A 17869-nucleotide genomic window follows, 5' to 3' on the forward strand; every position below is an offset into this window, starting at 1 on the left:
GTTTTTTAATTCATGGAAGTTTATTTTTTCCCCAAAAAATTCTGTTTGCGCAAATATTGTGTCGCATAAAATATTGCAACGATCGCCATTTTATTCTGTAGGGTCTTTGCTTAAAAATATATTTATAATGTTTTGGGCATTCTACTTAATTATCTAGCAAAAAATTATGATTTTAACTTGCAAGCAACAAGTGTAAGAAAAAGGTTTAGGCCCAGATTCTCAAAGACTTACGGCGGCGTATCTCCAGAAACGCCGCCGTAAGTCCGAATGGCTGCCGTTGTATCTATGCGCCTGATTCATAGAATCAGTTACGCATAGATTTGGCCAAGATACGAGCGGCGTAAGTCTCCTACGCCGTCGTATCTTGGGGTGCATATTTACGCTGGCCGCTAGGTGGCGCTTCCGTTGATTTCCGCGTTGAATATGTAAATGAGCAAGATACGCCGATTCACGAACATACGTACGCCCGTCGCAATTAGGTACGCCGTTTACGTAAGACATACACCGGCATAAATATAAAGCTGGTCTCTAGGTGGCGCAGCCCATGCAAGGTATGGACGTCGGAACAAGCGTATCTTTTTACGTCGTTCACGCAAGTCGTACATGAATGGGGTTGTGCATAGGTTACGTTCACGTCACAGGCATTGAACCGTCGTATCTTTGGGCGTAAATACGACGTGATACTGAGCATGCATGCGCCGTTCGTTTGGCCATGCATCTACATGGGGTCATGCTTAATTTAAATACAACACGCCCACGACCTGCCTACTTTGAATTACGTGCACTTACGCCGGCCGATTTACGCTACACCGCCGTAACTTAGGACGCAAGTGCTTTGTGAATACAGCACTTGCCTCTCTAAGTAGCGGCGGCGTAGCGTAAATAAGATACGCTACGCCCGCACAACGTAAAGCCGCCCTACGTGAATCTAGGCCAAAGTCTTTAAAGAGGAACTGCAGTTTTCTCACATAATTTGTAATAAAAACATCTTTGCCATTCTGAAGCTTCTCTCCAACCACTTTTGCATATTATTTTATATATACTGTGATTCTGTACTTGCCAAATATGCTGCAGAAATCTCCCTCCACTAAGTTTGGCTGCAGCCATTTTAACTGTGGGCAGCTGAAGCTACTGCATGTTCACTTCCTGGATTTAAACAGAGGCACACCTCTGGCTCTGCAGTGCTCATTGGCCCTCTTATGACTCATCCCCACCTCCCTTCCTGGCAAACTCTGAGTGAGAGAGAGCTGTGCACGATGTCATAAGCCTAGGCTTATTACCCGACAAATTAACAGGAAGTGGGCTGTATAAGGTATTTACTGGCAGAATATAAATGTTTTACTATACAAAGTTAAAACACCAAGGGCTGAAGATTTAATAGATGGAAAGATGAAAAAATTACTGAAGTACACACGAGCGGAATTCCTGTCGGAAAAAACATACACACGGTCACATAAAAGTTTGGTGAACTTTTGACTGCCAAGAACGCGGTGATGTAAAAGACTACGACAAGCCGAGAAAATGAAGTGCTATGCTTCCGGGTATGTGTCAAATTGTTTCCAAACATGCGTCGGAATTTAGCGCGTATTTGTACACATGATTGGAAATCCGATCAGATTTTTTCCCGATGGGAAAATAGAGAACCTACTCTCTATCTTTTTCCGTTGGAGCATACACACAGTTGGGATTCCTGGCCAAAAGCTCTCATCAGACTTTTTCAGACGGGAAAACCAATCGGCTATGGGGCATTAGGCTTCATGTGCACGGGATGGTTGAAAACCTCTCCTGAACGATTTAACTTGACAGCTAGAAACCGGCATCTAAAAACGTCAGTTTAGCCGTGTTTACATGCCGCGTTTATCCGCAATAGGTGTTTCAAATGCCTTTAAACATCCGTCCTGAACCCATTTTTTTTTGCGTTCCAAAAAAGGCTTCTAAACGCAACTGCCTAGAAATGACTAGAAATGACCCTGTGTACATGTACTGATAAGATAACATAGGGGCAGCTGAAAAAAATGCCCAACTGCTCCTAAACGTCTGTTTACCAGCAGCAGTGTACATGAGGCCTAAGTGGTTAAACTGTGCTCATTTACAGACCAAAGTTCATCCCTTTGATCTAAAAGAAGGCGAGATACAGTGTATCTCTTCTCTATTCTCTATCTCTCTCCGCTGAGGAATGTCTTTTTTTTTTTTTGACAGCTCACGGCGATCCCGCGGGAGTGGCCGTTCCCAAGCACTGCCTGTGATTGACAGGTTTCCGAACGGCGCATACTGCGCGTCACAGGTTCCTGAAAAAATCCGAACGTTGGTGCGGCTCTATACGGCGCCTGCGCACCGACGTTCGGGTTCTGTAGGCAACCTGTGACGCGCAGTATGCGCCGTTCGGAAGCCTGTCAATCACAGGCAGTGCTTGGGAACGCCCACTCCCGCGGGATCGCAGTGAGGTGAAAATCGGGATTAAGAGGTATGTGCTGACAAAAAAAAAAAAACACCGGCATTGTGTCGGTAGGATGGCGCGACTTTGTGTGATGTCAAAAAATGTTTTAAAGGGTGAACCTCCACTTTAATAGCCAGGAGGGAGCTTTCATTAGGTCCCTCACCGTATGTACTGCTCTTCACCTCTCCTGTCTTTCTTTGACGGATGAAAAATAGGGCTTTCATCCATTCAAAAAACAGATGTTAACGGAAGCGGATGAAAACGGACGATCATCCATTTTTCCATAGACATGCATTGATGTCAGTTTTTTATCTGTCAACGGATGGATGAAAAACAAACGGTCCATATGTGTGAAAGGACCCTTTATGTAGTGCCTGTAAATGTGCATTGCAGTAAAGTTATTTGCACCCTAACATATATTTAGAGTGAAATGATCAAAGCGCACTGCAACTTCAGAAATTATCGAAATTCTTCCTTTGCAGCGGGGCCCTCACACTTCAAGGGTTAAATGTTCATTATTTTTAAGGCCCCCATGTTCACGGGACGCTGCTAAATGGACGTTCAGGGGCAGTTGGACGCTTTTTTCAACTGCCCCTGAACTCATTTAATGTTGTCTTATGTGACCATGTACACAGTCTCGTTTATTGCTGTTTTTAGGCAGTTGCAATTAACTGTGTTTCTTTGAAAGCAAAAAAATGGGTTCAGACGCAGAAGATTTCCACATTTCAGATGCCAAACGTGACTAAACGCGGTAACCTGCGTTTAGCAGCGTTTCTTTTATAGGAGTTTTTTTGTTTTTGGGCATTTCAAAAAATATATATATTTTTTTAAACGCTTCTAAATGCAAACGTGGCAAAACGCCGCTAAATGCGGCAAAATGGATGTCTTAAACGTGGGTTACTATCTGTCAATTTTATTTATTTAGGAGCAGTTGTAAAAACGTCCCGTGTACATGGAGCCTGAGGGTGCTGTAATACAGAGAAATACTTTCATTATTCAACATTCTGGTCAGTGTGACGGGGTTGCTGCAGCCTCCTCTCTAAGCTACTCATGATCGTGGTTGTACTCCTGTCCCCTCCATAGAGAATTAACAAAGAAAGGACCTCCCACAAGTTAGAGCCTGGGGGGGGGGACAAGCACTGAAGCGGGGGTGAGCATACCGTATATACTCGAGTATAAGCCGACCCGAATATAAGCCGAGGCACCTAATTTTACCACAAAAAAATGGGAAAACTTATTGACTCGAGTAAAAGCCTAGGGTGTCCATCTGCATGCCTCACTGTGCCTCACTGTGTCCATGTGCATGCCTCACTGAGCCCATGCCTCACTGTGCCCATTCCTCACTGTGCCCAATCTCCCTACCTGATCTCCGACGCTGTGTGACTAGACTGATGTTTAACATGGGAGTCTATGGAAGGGGTGCCCGGGTTTGAAAAATCGGTGCTCCCCGGCCATGGGTCCCCTGGACAATACACTTTGCCGGGATCAGGCGCACAAAGTTGAAGATGGACACAGACTTGAGTATAAGCTGAGGGGGGCATTTTCAGCACAAAAAAATACTAGAGTATATACGGTAAATTATATTGTTTGGTTCCAACCCCTAGATATAATCCCACTCCCACTACAAGGGTGGATTTTGACTAATTCCTGTAGTTGGGCTTTAAAGGGGTTGTAAAGGTTCATCTTTTATTCTCTAAATTGGTTCCTTTAAGCTAGTGCATTGTTGGTTCACTTACCTTTTCCTTTGATTTCCCTTCTAAATGTTTTTTTTTCTTTGTTTGAATTTCTCACTTCCTGTTTCTCCTCAGTAAGCTTTCCACCATCATCTGAGGGGTGGAAAGTCATTTAGAACAGCTTACTGAACACCTTACTGAGGAGAAACAGGAAGTGAGAAATTCAGACAAAGGAAACAAAGAAAAACATCATTTAGAAGGGAAATTGAAGGAAAAGGTAAGTGAACCAACAGTGCACTAGCTTAAAGTAACCTATTTAGAAAATAAAAAACGAACCTTTACAACCCCTTTAAAGTAATGGTGGAGGACCCTTGTGTGCAATGAGGTGTGTAGTGCTTACTCCCACAGGAGCCACTGGATTTTTGGGCCCTCCCAAGCAACAGGAATTTTGCAACTTTCTTGCAGGCTCAGTAATCAATCCAGGGAATTTTTTTTGTTTAGTTAGGGGATAAACTTGACAGGGGAAGCATGGGATACTCAAAACTACAGAACTTGAATGAAATCTTGAGGATTACAAATGTCTCAGTCTGCTAGGTATTATCATCAACAACGCTGTCCACCCGTAGGATTATTGGCACAGAAAAAACAGTGACAAAAGGTTCCAACTGGAGAATGCAGGTGTTGATCCATGGAGAAATGCTACTGCACCTGGTTTCTACATATCCAAGCTAGAGGTGTGGGATGGCTTTTGTATTAGCTCTAAGCTGTCCCTTGGTCATGGCCTAGTAAAATATTGCATCCTGCTGTCCCCTCTATTCAGGCTTGGGGTGTGGTGCAAACAGAATTTACTCACTCTGTCCCTCTTTTATTAAATCCTGGAGTTTCCAGAGGCTGCTGTACCGGCTTTCTGCTACACACGCTGGACATTGTCTATCAGGATGGCTTCAGCTAAGCCTAGCGGAGGCTGGTAAAGGGGTGAGACTTTCAGGTGCTCCTTCTCTATTTCACCCATCCTCTCTCTCATGTCCTCCTTCTGCCCAGGGGCGAGATACGCCGCGTAAGTGTAAATGTGCGCCGTCGTATCTGTGCGCCGTGCCCACAGAACTAGATACTCCTGAAAATAGGCTCCTTCTGACCGACGTAACTTTCCTACGCCAGCGTAACGTGGGCGTATATTTACGCTCAAGGGGAGAGGAGAGAGATTGTGTGTTCACACTATGTATGAACACCGATCTCTGCCTCCTCTTAGTTAGTCTTTTCCCCCCCACAGTTAGAACACAGTTAACCCCTTGAGCGCCCCCTAGTGTTAACCCTTTCCCTGCCAGTGACATTTATACAGTGATCGGTGCATTTTTATAGTAGTGATCGCTGTATAATTGTCAGTCCCATCGCAGTCCCGATAAAAATCGCTGATCGCCGCCATTACTAGTAAAAAAAAAAAATTATAAAAATGCCATAAATGTATCCCTTATTTTGTAGACGCTATGGCCCGGATTCAGATAGGAGTTACGACAGCGTATCTCCAGATACGCCGTCGTAACTCTGAGTTGCGGGGTCGTATCTATGCGACTGATTCATAGAATCAGTTACGCAAAGATTTCCCTAAGATCCGACCGGCGTAAGTCTCTTACACCGTCGTATCTTAGGCTGCATATTTACGCTGGCCGCTAGGTGGCGCTTCCGTAGATTTACGCAAAGAATATGCAAATTGGGTAGATACGCCGATTCAGAAACGTACGTCCGCCCGGCGCAGTTACCCCTGCTATATGAGGGGTATCCTATGTTAAGTATGGACGTCGGGCCAGCGTCATATTTTCTGTCGATTACGTTGTTTGCGTAAGTCGTTCGCGAATAGGGCTGGGCGTAATTTATGTTCACGTCGGAAGCATTGGCTTTTTGCGGGTTAATTTGGAGCATGCGCACTGGAATACGTTCACGGACGCCACATGCGCCATTCGTAAAAAAATTCAAATACATGGGGTGACATGTAATTTGAATAAAACACGCCCACATCATCCACATTTGAATTAGGCGCGCTTACGCCGGACCACATACGTTACGCCGCCGTAACTTAGGGCGCAAGTTCTTTCTGAATACGGAACTTGCGGCGTAATGTATCTGAGATACGTTACGCCCGCCGATAGATACACTATTGTATCTGAATCCGGGCCTATAACTTTTGCATAAAACCAATCAATATATACGCTTATTGCGATTCTTTTTTTTTTTTTTATCAAAAATATGTAGAAGAATACATATCAGCCTAAACTGAGGACAAAAATTGTTTTTGTTTTTTAAAACAATTGCCATTATAGCAAAAAGTAAAAGATATTGTGTTTTTTTTTTTTTTAATTGTAGCTCTTTTTTTATTTATAGAGCAAAAAAAAAACGCAGATGTGATCAAATACCACCAAAAGAAAGCTCTATTTGTGGGAAAAATAGGACATCGATTTTGTTTGGATACAGCGTGGCACGGCCGCGCAATTGTCAGTTAAAGCGACGCAGTGCCGAATCGCAACATGTCCTGGTCATTGAGCAGCCAAATCTTCCCAGGCTGAAGTGGTTTAAACAAAGTGAAAAATAGGAATACACAGGGCCATCTGTAATATTGTTTGGACCCTGTCCACAGCCACCTCTGTACCTCTCCAGTCCACAGCCACCTCTGTATACCCCCTGTCCACTGCCACCTCTGTATGCCCCCTGTCCACTGCCACCTCTGTATGCCCCCTGTCCACTGCTTCCTTTGTACCCCCAGTCCACAGCCACCTCTGTACCCCCCCAGTCTACAGCCACCTCGGTACCCCCCAGTCCACAGCCACCTCGGTACCCCCCAGTCCACAGCCACCTCTGTAACCCCAAGTCCACAGCTACCTCTGTATCCCCAACTTCATTTATTAGCGGGTGAATGCGGCCATCCATGCATTCACATACATTGAATCTGGCCCTTAAGTGGAAAAGGTTGCTGACTACTGATTTATACCTTTCCAGGGGTGTTATTTCCACAATGATCAAACTAATGCCAGGTAATTGTACCGTGTTATTGTTTGTGAACTGGTGAATTTTATCCTCCATGACCAACATAGAGCACATGTTCATGAAGTGTCAGGTCTATCCTGTACTGACATCATCCATGTGTAATGCCTTGTACACACGACCAGTTTTTCCCGACAAGAAAACTGCAATTTTTTAGATTGGTCGGGAAAACCGGTCGTGTGTATGATCCATAGCAGTTTTTCTGATGAGAACATTGCCGCAAAAAAATTAGAACCTGCTCTATTTTTTCCCGTCGTGTTTTCCGTCCAGTCTTTTTCTCGTCACGAAAACTGTTCGTGTGTATGCTTTTCCGAGAGGAAAAGAAAGCGTGTATGCTCAGAATCAAGTATGAGACAGGAAATGGATGTGACCTGACACACACACTATAATAAAAGTAGAACACATGGCGGCCTCCATCCCTAAATTTGTTATATAGAAGAGAGGAGTTTGTGGGACTTTAAATGAGGGAGCGCCATGTAAAAAGAAATACCATAAAAAGTAAATTACAATACATGATTTATTTTTACAATCTTATATACATGTCAAATATTTTGTATTAAATAAATAGGTAGTCACAAGGCTTACTCTAGATATGCTGCTACATAGCATGCAATACAGAAATAAAATCATAGACATGGCAGATATATGTAATAAAATCGGTAAGTATGTGGAATATGAACAGGTGATTGTTGGCATCTGGGGGCACTCTACGCGTTTCCTGGCATTTCAGCCAATCATCAGGAGTGTTTTTAGGACAGTATACTGGAAATGAGAATAAACAGAAATAATTGATGATGCATGAAAAACGGGGAAGTACAGGGACTGTCCAACAGAATGGAAATAGTTGGGAAACTTACTATGCCACCACAAGACCCGGTCCGGTATCTGCCAAGGAAAGAAGGGGGGTCCGGGCAGGATGTCTCCCCCGGGGTTGAGACGGGGAACCCATGAGAACGAGGAACAGTGCCCGGAGTAAGACACGGTGGTCACAGCCTGATCCAAAATGTTATGTGTGCACGTAAAGTGCATAGTGTACCTAAAACAATGTATCAAAAATAAATAAGTAAATAAAAAATAATTGTAAAGAAGGGGTAAGGAAATAACAATGTGTTCCCATAAGGGGATGCATGGGAAAGTGTGAGACAGGAGCACTCGTTCTGGTAAAACTAGCATTCGGAATGGAGATAGCACATTCGTCACGCTGTAATGGACTAAAAAGCACAAGGCTGAAAAGCGTGAATCGTCTCTCACCAAACTTTTACTAACACGAGGGTCAGCAAAAGTAGCCCAAAGGGTTGCGCCGTTTGAATGGAACGTCCCCTTTATAGTGGCGTCGTACGTGTTGGACGTCACCGTGCTTTGGTCGAACGTTTTTTTTTGACTGAACGTGTGTATGCAATTTGGCATGTTAGGAAACTAGTAATGATATGATGTAACAATGCAGGAACAATGTGCTTCTATGTTCTGTAATCAGGGGATTTGGGGATTAAATACACAAATCTGTCAGTAAATCTTACACCATGTTACTTTTGTGTTTCCCTCTCAGATCCCAGCACATCTGACAATACTCCTATAATTATCGGTGTTGTGGTTGTTGCTGTAGTACTTATTATCGGAGCTCTTATTGGATTCCTCATATACAGGAGACGCTCAGGTGAGATTTCTGCACATTACACACCGGAGCTCTATTCATTATATAGCAGAACCAGACATGAGTCCGACAGACTGATCAGCAGGAAGGCCTTGCACTGTACATGGACTGTACATGGACAAGCAGAGGGGCTAGATAAAGTCTATATGGTTCTGTTATCAAACATTTCTAACCATTGCAACTGCTTCCCACACATACCGTTTTTTTAATTGGCACTTCACTACAGTACAGTTTTTTCATTTTTTTTACTTGACGTGATTGTAGCCGTATTGGTGCAATTGTGACAGAGAAAATTGAGTACTGTCCGTGATACTTCTGAAAAATTGTACGTTAGTGCAAATAAAAAAAGTATCACGGACAGTACTCAATTTTCTCAATTTTTTACTGAAATGTATACAAACTGGAATTTCAATTGAGAAAAGATTACCAGCTTTAGTACAGATATTATACAGGTTTTGTTCAATATTATCTCCAAAAGTTTGGGGTGATTTGTGAAGCCCATTGATGTAATTTGGAGCCGGAAATTTCACTAACCAACATCAGTAAAAAACTATCAGAAGGAAAAATAATACCAGCAAATCCAGGATAGAGATGGTTTAGTTGGTAAATTGTGATTATTACTTCTGACTGACTTCTTGTATAATGAAGGGTTTCAAAAACAATTTCCTGGTTCTGGTTCCTAATGTATCAAATTCTTTTTTACTTCAGGGAACACGCCTGGTGGTCGCATCATTAATGCTTCGGCTCGCAGTAAGTAACATTATTATGTGTTCTGTCCCCTCTGTAGTGTGTTTATACCATAGAAGCTGAGCTGTAGGGGTGATACATATTGATCTGATATTGAGTGTAGCATGTGGTTGATATTCCTCCTATAAAGTGAGCTTTTATTTTAATTAACCATTTCAATACCGGGCACTTTCATCCGCTTGCTGCCCAGGCCAAGTTTCAGCTTTCAGCGCTGTCATACCATGATTGCTTATAACAGTAAATTTTACTGTTACAAGCTATTGTTTTCTAAATAAAAAATGGTCATTCAGTGTTATCTATTGTGATTGGCCAGCTACTCACATGATACAGATGGGTTGTAATTGGCCCTGTATGTCCCTTGTGATGACCGTGACCAATCACAGCGAGCAACACAATTGTACACAATGAATGGAAGCCATCCATTATGTACAATTACGATAGATATCTGCGCTCACAGAAGGTGAAATTTATCCTTAGTAAAAACAATAAAGTTTACAATGGAATATAGAAACAGCAGCCAGCATAAATATTGTTGATTGCAATATTAACTTTATACATTATGTACAATTGTCATGTGATCTGCTGTGATAGATTACGCCGCAGCACAACCCGTTCTGGGGGGGGGGGGGACATCATATTATGTCCCTCCAGAACGAGAGAGCTAAGTGGTTAAAGAGGCCATGTAGCTAAATCATAAAATTTCTCTTGGGAGAACTAAAGGCTAACATTACTTTAGATTTACACTTATAACTCAGAGGGACTGATAGCATACTTGCCAACTGTCCCGTTTTTAAAGGGACAGTCCCGTTATTTGGGACCTAGTCCCAGCTAATTTAGCCTGCCGGGACTTGTCCCGGCTATTGGGGAAGGCAGGTGCGGCTTCTGGGTCTCAGCAGGGACCTGAGCCTGCGGTGTGTGTTTCTGTCCCCTCCCCTCCTTCCAGTCTCGTGCTGTGCGGGGTCCTTGTTATCTCTGACTCAGCCTCCCCCTCCAATCAGCAGCGCGGTGTGCTGTGAGACCTGGGAGGCGGAGCTCACTGTAGCTCCTGTCGGCTGGCCAGAGGAAGGGAGGAGGTGAGTGAGCTGAACTTTTCTGTGGGAAGTTTCCTAGGGACCCTAGGCTAGGGTGGATAGTAGTAGTACACACTTTCAAGGAGATTTTTTCTTAGGAGAAGAATCGGGGGAGATAGTGAGTTTGAGTGTGGGGGAGGGGGGCAGGGTGAGGTCTGCAGCCCAAACACATTTTGACAAATCACTTCTAAGCATGAACACTCTGTGCAAACATCATCCAATCCAATTGCTAAGACTAGATAATGTGGGGTCATTCATGTAACCTGTATATATATGTGGTGAGTTCACACCTCTGATTGTACATGTATACAGGTTCTGAGTCTGTGCAATCAGAAGTGTGAACTCACCACTTACACACAGGTTACATGAATGGCTATAAATGACTCCACATTATCTAGTCTGAGCAATTGGATTGGATACAGAGTGCTATAAACTGGATTACATAGATCTGTACTTACATCTAGTACTGTTGTAGGATTCATTGTTTTAAATGTTTTTAGTGGATGAGTTTTTTTTTTATTATATACATCGCTATCTGACCACTTCTCAGTCCCCCTCTCCTGTACATACTGCCCCCAGCTTGCATCACCCCCAGATCACATCATACAGACATCACTCCGAGCTGCTTCCTACCCCCCCCCCCCCCCCCCCAGCTGAGGGACATCATTCCATGGTCACTTACCTTCCCTTATCTTCCCAACATCACTTCCTGATTACCCCATAGACACCACAAGAAATCCCTCCCCATTGTGCCACCGCCATACCCTCCAAACTCCTCTCCCATACTAACTGTGCCCATCATACCCTCTGCACTCCTCCTCCTCTCCTGTACATACTGCCCCAGCATACCCTCTGCACTCCTCCTCCTCTCCTGTACATACTGCCCCAGCATACCCTCTGCACTCCTCCTCTCCTGTACATACTGCCCCAGCATACCCTCTGCACTCCTCCTCTCCTGTACATACTGCCCCGATCATACCCTCTGCACTCCTCCTCTCCTGTACATACTGCCCTCATCATACCCTCTGCACTCCTCCTCTCCTGTACACACTGCCCCCATCATACCCTCTTCACTCCTCCTCCTCTCCTGTAATACTGCCAGCATACCCTCTGCACTCCTCCTCCTCTCCTATACATACTGCCCCAGCCTACCCTCTGCACTCCTCTCCTGTACACACTGCCCCAGCATACCCTCTGCACTCCTCCTCTCCTGTACATACTGCCCCATCATACCCTCTGCACTCCTCCTCTCCTGTACATACTGCCCCAGCATACCCTCTGCACTCCTCCTCCTCTCCTGTACATACTGCCCCAGCATACCCTCTGCACTCCTCCTCCTCTCCTGTACATACTGCCCCAGCATACCCTCTGCACTCCTCCTCTCCTGTACATACTGCCCCGATCATACCCTCTGCACTCCTCCTCTCCTGTACATACTGCCCCCATCATACCCTCTGCACTCCTCCTCTCCTGTACACACTGCCCCCATCATACCCTCTGCACTCCTCCTCCTCTCCTGTAATACTGCCAGCATACCCTCTGCACTCCTCCTCCTCTCCTATACATACTGCCCCAGCCTACCCTCTGCACTCCTCCTCTCCTGTACACACTGCCCCAGCATACCCTCTGCACTCCTCCTCTCCTGTACATACTGCCCCATCATACCCTCTGCACTCCTCCTCTCCTGTACATACTGCCCCGATCATACCCTCTGCACTCCTCCTCTCCTGTACATACTGCCCCATCATACCCTCTGCACTCCTCCTCTCCTGTACATACTGCCCCCATCATACCCTCTGCACTCCTCCTCTCCTGTACATACTGCCCCCATCATACCCTCTGCACTCCTCCTCCTCTCCTGTACATACTGCCCCATCATACCCTCTGCACTCCTCCTCCTCTCCTGTACATACTGCCCAATCATACCCTCTGCACTCCTCCTCCTCTCCTGTACATACTGCCCCAGCATACCCTCTGCACTCCTCCTCTCCTGTACATACTGCCCCAGCCTACCCTCTGCACTCCTCCTCTCCTGTACACACTGCCCCAGCATACCCTCTGCACTCCTCCTCTCCTGTACATACTGCCCCATCATACCCTCTGCACTCCTCCTCTCCTGTACATACTGCCCCCATCATACCCTCTGCACTCCTCCTCTCCTGTACATACTGCCCCCATCATACCCTCTGCACTCCTCCTCTCCTGTACATACTGCCCCATCATACCCTCTGCACTCCTCCTCCTCTCCTGTACATACTGCCCCATCATACCCTCTGCACTCCTCCTCCTCTCCTGTACATACTGCCCCATCATACCCTCTGCACTCCTCCTCTCCTGTACATACTGCCCCATCATACCCTCTGCACTCCTCCTCTCCTGTACACACTGCCCCCATCATACCCTCTGCACTCCTCCTCTCCTGTACACACTGCCCCATCATACCCTCTGCACTCCTCCTCTCCTGTACACACTGCCCCAGCATACCCTCTGCACTCCTCCTCTCCTGTACACACTGCCCCAGCATACCCTCTGCACTCCTCCTCTCCTGTACATACTGCCCCATCATACCCTCTGCACTCCTCCTCTCCTGTACACACTGCCCCCATCATACCCTCTGCACTCCTCCTCCTCTCCTGTACACACTGCCCCCATCATACCCTCTGCACTCCTCCTCCTCTCCTGTACACACTGCCCCCATCATACCCTCTGCACTCCTCCTCTCCTGTACACACTGCCCCATCATACCCTCTGCACTCCTCCTCTCCTGTACATACTGCCCCCATCATACCCTCTGCACTCCTCCTCTCCTGTACATACTGCCCCCATCATACCCTCTGCACTCCTCCTCTCCTGTACATACTGCGGAGTGGGTGGAGCTTCGGGGAAGTGAGTGTGGTAATTAATGAATAGCTGTGCTGCAAAGTGTCCCTGGAATTTTTTTTCAAATGTTGGCAACTATGTGATAGGATCTACAGCAGGGGTGGGCAATTATTTTTTCGATGGGGCCACATGAGAAACTAAAAATATTTTGGAGGGCCGGGCCAAAAGGCTAAACTCAACTTGCTTGTCTTGAAGGGAACGCCTATACCAGGAAGTAATCCCCGCTCGGAGGCATAGAAGAGTTACGGCTATGACGATAAGTACCAAAATAAAATAAAAAAGACCAGCATACTGCAGATGTCAGCAGTATGCTGGATCTAACTGCAAAAAGGTGATTTTTGGGTGAACTACCGCTTTAAGGTAGAAAAGCATAAAAATAGTTATTTTACAAAACCCTCACACGGACAGGATACAGGAGATATCAGAGACAGCAGACAGAGATTGCATACAATGATTTTGAACAATCTCACCACTTTCCTTTTTTGTCTGGAAACTGGCACCTTTCCCTGACATTTACGTACAGGGGAAAAGTGCCTTGTTTTAACAAACTGTCCGTGGGCCGGATCAAAAGGTCCGCCGGGCCGTATACGGCCCTTGGGCCGTAGTTTGCCCACCACTGATCTACAGGGATTTCACACAAGGGAAGCAATACAAAGAGAACAGGAGACTTTCTCATACCAGTACATGGTACAGCAAGCACACATCAGGAATATGAAGTGTTGCGGTCAACATATTCTTTAAAGGCTAACTGAATGATCAGTTTAAATCCAACATTCCACTTACTGAGTCACACCCAGAGCTCTCCAATCAGCAGAGTAGCTTAAGCTTTGTTGATTGCAGACTAAAAGATCTGACTCAATAGGGGTCTGTCATACTAATGAAGAGTGCTGACTACGCGCATCTTTTATGTCTCCCCCTCCTCTATTCATAAAAGCCAAAGTATTGCTTCTATGAATAAAGTGTGATGTGAATAGAGGACAGGCTGATGATTGGAAGGTTTGCCCTCTCCTCTTGTTCATTCATAGAAGCTGTAGTACAGATAATAATAGCTGGGTGGGCATAGTGGGGCACTCTTGATGAGTAATTGTCACAACTCACAGCTCAATCTATTAACCTCTTCCATACAGGGCAGTTATACACCCATCCATACCGGGCCTATTCTGGCACTTCTCTCCTACATGTACAAATCATAATTTTTTTGCTAGAAAATTACGCAGAACCCCCAAACATTATATATGTTTTTTTAGCAGACACCCTAGGGAATAAAACGACGGTCATTGAAACCTTTTATCTTGCACAGTATTTGCGCAATAATTTTTCAAACGCCTTTTTTTTGGAAAAAAATTGTTTCATGAATTAAAAAAATTAAAAAACAGTAAAGTTAGCCCAATTTTTTTGTAAAATAGGAAAGATGATGTTACACCGAGTAAATAGATACCTAACATGTCACGCTTTAAAATTGCGCACACTCATGGAATGGCGCCAAACTTCGGTACTTAAAAATCTCCATAGGCAACGATTTGAAAATTTTTACAGGTTACCAGTTTAGATTTACAGAGGAGATCTAGTGCTAGAATTGTTGCTGGCACTCTAACGCACGCGGCGATACCTCACATGTGTGGTTTAAACGGCGTTTACATATGTCGGCGGGACTTGCGTGTGCGTTCGCTTCTGCGCGCAAGCTACCGGGGACAGGGGCGTTAAAAAAATAAATTTTATTTCTTTTTTTTTTTTTATATATTTATTTCTTTTTTTACACTTTTTTTTTAATTTTTTATTTTTTTTGATCACTTTTATTCCTATTACAAGGAATGTAAACATCCCTTGTAATAGGAATGTGTGTGACAGGTACTCTTTATGGAGAGATGCGGGGTCAATAAGACCCCACATCTCTCCTCCAGGCTGGAAAGCATGAAATCGGTGCAAAAAATTCACCGATCTCATGCTTGCTGTTGCTTAGCAGCCACAATCGCGGCTTTGTTTACTTACGGGGACCCGGGCGTGACGTCATCACATCGCGCCCGGGTCCTCCGACGGTCATAGAGATGACTGGTGACCATCTGGTCACCAGTCATCTCTATGCTTCCTGCGCGCGCCGGACGATTCGTTCTCCGGGCCCCCGATGGCACGGGAGAGCCCGGAGAAGCACCGGATGGCGGCGGGAGGGGGGGGATGTCCCCTCCCGCCGCCTGTAAGAACGATCTAGCGGCGGAACCGCCGCTATGATCGTTCTTACGTTGTGCAGAATCGCCGGCAGTTTAGAAGGATATCTGAATGATGCCTCTAGCTGCAGGCATCATTCAGATATCCCCCCCACAAAGCCCAGGACGTCATATGACGTCCACTCTGAACGGCAGAGGTTCTTTGTGGACGTCATTTTACTATGGGCCGGTAGGGAAGTGGTTAAACATCACTGCACTGGTAGATTGTTCATTGTGTGTGTTTTTTTTTTCCATTCATTTAGGATTTGAGCCTATCGGAGTGTCTTCGCAAAGTCCCTGCTTGGTACCCTCCATGTAGAAACACCTCCATCAACCAGAGGATTCCAATACATCCCAATTCACTAGGACCTGCAGTGTGACCACAAGTGAGACCCATTATCTCTTATTGTCTGTTATCTTTCATCCATTCTGATCTATTGGTGCTCTGTAAATGATATTTTGTACATATAGATGGACTGATCACCCCGGGGAAGGTAAAGTAATTTAGTTTACCCAAGGTATCTGTAAAAATGCCATACCTGCTGAAAAGCGAAGGAGTACTTACCTCTTCTACTCATTACAGTAACTAATCGGGAGGAACCCGGGAATGTAGGAGAGTTACTGCAAGTATTTCAATGCTCCTGTGCAGATATGGGGCTAGATTCAGCAAAGAATTATGCTGGCGTCTACATAGATGTGCCGCGTAAATTCAAAGCTGCGCCGGCGTATCTACTTTCTGTATTCACATTAGCCTAAGATACCACTGGCATAAGTCTCTTACGCCGTCGTATCTTAGGGTGCATTCTCACGCTGGCCGCTAGGTGGCGCTCCCGTAGTTTTCGGCGGAGAGTATACAAATTACCTAGATACGCCGATTCACAAACGTACGTGCGCCTGGCGTTCGTTTTTTACGTCGTTTGCGTAAGGCGTTTGCGTAAGGCGTTCGCGAATAGGGCTGGACGTAATTTACATTCAAGTCGAAACCAATGACGTCCTTGCGACGTCATTTGGAGCAATGCACACTGGGATATGTACACGGACCGCGAATGCGCCGTTCGTACAAAACGTCAATCACGTCAGGTCAACACACATTAACATAAAACACGCCCCCCCTTACACATTTGAATTACGCGCGCGTACGCCTGCCCCATTTACGCTACGCCGCCGCAACTTACGGAGCAAGTGCTTTGTGAATACTGCACTTGCTCCTGTAAGTTGTGGCGGCATAGCGTAAATACGATACGCTGCGCCGCCGTTAGATTGCGCGCCCCTACCTGAATCTAGCCCATGGTATTTTTAAAGATAAAAGGAAGTGACAGTGACTGGTGTAAGGAGAGAGTGACGGGTGAGTTGAACATTGTGGGGGAAGAAGGGAAAAGTTTTATTCAGCATGAAGTAATACAAATGTGATTTTTGGTTGCCCCATTACCTGTTATACAGTATATTACCTAATTGCTAATTTATATATACATGGTGCAATAGATGTCAGTGACTTACCTGCTGTCTTCAGAATGTTCTCTGATTTGTTAGGATACATGCACATGGGGGCTTTTGCTCATCAGCATCAAATCTCTGTGTTTTTGGACTCCCAAGAGACATAGGTATAGCGTTCCACCCCATTGCCAGCAGCCTATCAACTCTCCGACAGGTTAAATTATGCGGTGGGTGTACCAGGGACATGCAGTGAGGTCAGTGGCTGGTGAGGCACTGGCTAGTATCGGAGCCAGATACACACAGGTTACATATTCTGCAAATGTTAGAGTGAGAGAAATAATTCTAGCACCAGACCTCCTCTGACTCTAAACATGTAACCTTTAAAAAAAATTAAAGTGTTGCCTATGGAGATTTTTAATGTAGCAAAGTCCCGGGGGCCTCTAAAGCCCAATGGTAAGACATACCCCGATCGGACTGGCAGACCTCGTTTCTTTTTACTCACAAATCAACGATATCCTGCTGCTCCCAGGAAAAGAACTATAAGGTTTTATCACGATGGTACAGGGACCCCTCCACGCTACACAAACTGTTCCCGTCTACTCCAGCCACATGTTGGCGGTGCACCTCTACAGGGACCTAGCTACATATCTGGTGGGAATGCAAGAGGATCCGCCCTTTTGGACTCCGGTATTTACTTGTTATAATAAAATGTATGATGAAGCATCGTCACCCTCCCCCAAGAT

General features: G+C 45.3%; 2 protein-coding genes across 5 annotated transcripts in view; one reads left to right on the top strand and one right to left on the bottom strand.

Annotated features, from left to right (window-relative positions):
- Positions 1 to 17869, bottom strand: part of LOC120914292 (saoe class I histocompatibility antigen, A alpha chain-like) — a 583050-nt gene that overhangs the window by 480415 nt on the left and 84766 nt on the right. The gene's annotated exons all lie outside the window — the stretch shown is intronic.
- Positions 1 to 17869, top strand: part of LOC120914291 (class I histocompatibility antigen, F10 alpha chain-like) — an 82120-nt gene that overhangs the window by 53208 nt on the left and 11043 nt on the right. For 3 of the 4 annotated variants that reach the window (XR_005743654.1, XR_005743653.1, XR_005743652.1), the window contains 3 exons: positions 8690 to 8797; positions 9503 to 9544; positions 15956 to 16078. Coding sequence is in view for 1 of the 4 variants with exons in the window: in XM_040324921.1 (XP_040180855.1) it covers positions 8690 to 8797; positions 9503 to 9544; positions 15956 to 16011 (206 nt within the window). In the remaining 3 variants the exon portion in view is untranslated. Of the gene's footprint in view, positions 1 to 8689; positions 8798 to 9502; positions 9545 to 15955; positions 16080 to 17869 lie in introns of those variants that run through there. The other variant, XM_040324921.1, reaches the window with a different exon arrangement.

This window comes from Rana temporaria, chromosome 9 (genome assembly GCF_905171775.1).
Source record: "Rana temporaria chromosome 9, aRanTem1.1, whole genome shotgun sequence".
NCBI lineage: Eukaryota > Metazoa > Chordata > Amphibia > Anura > Ranidae > Rana > Rana temporaria.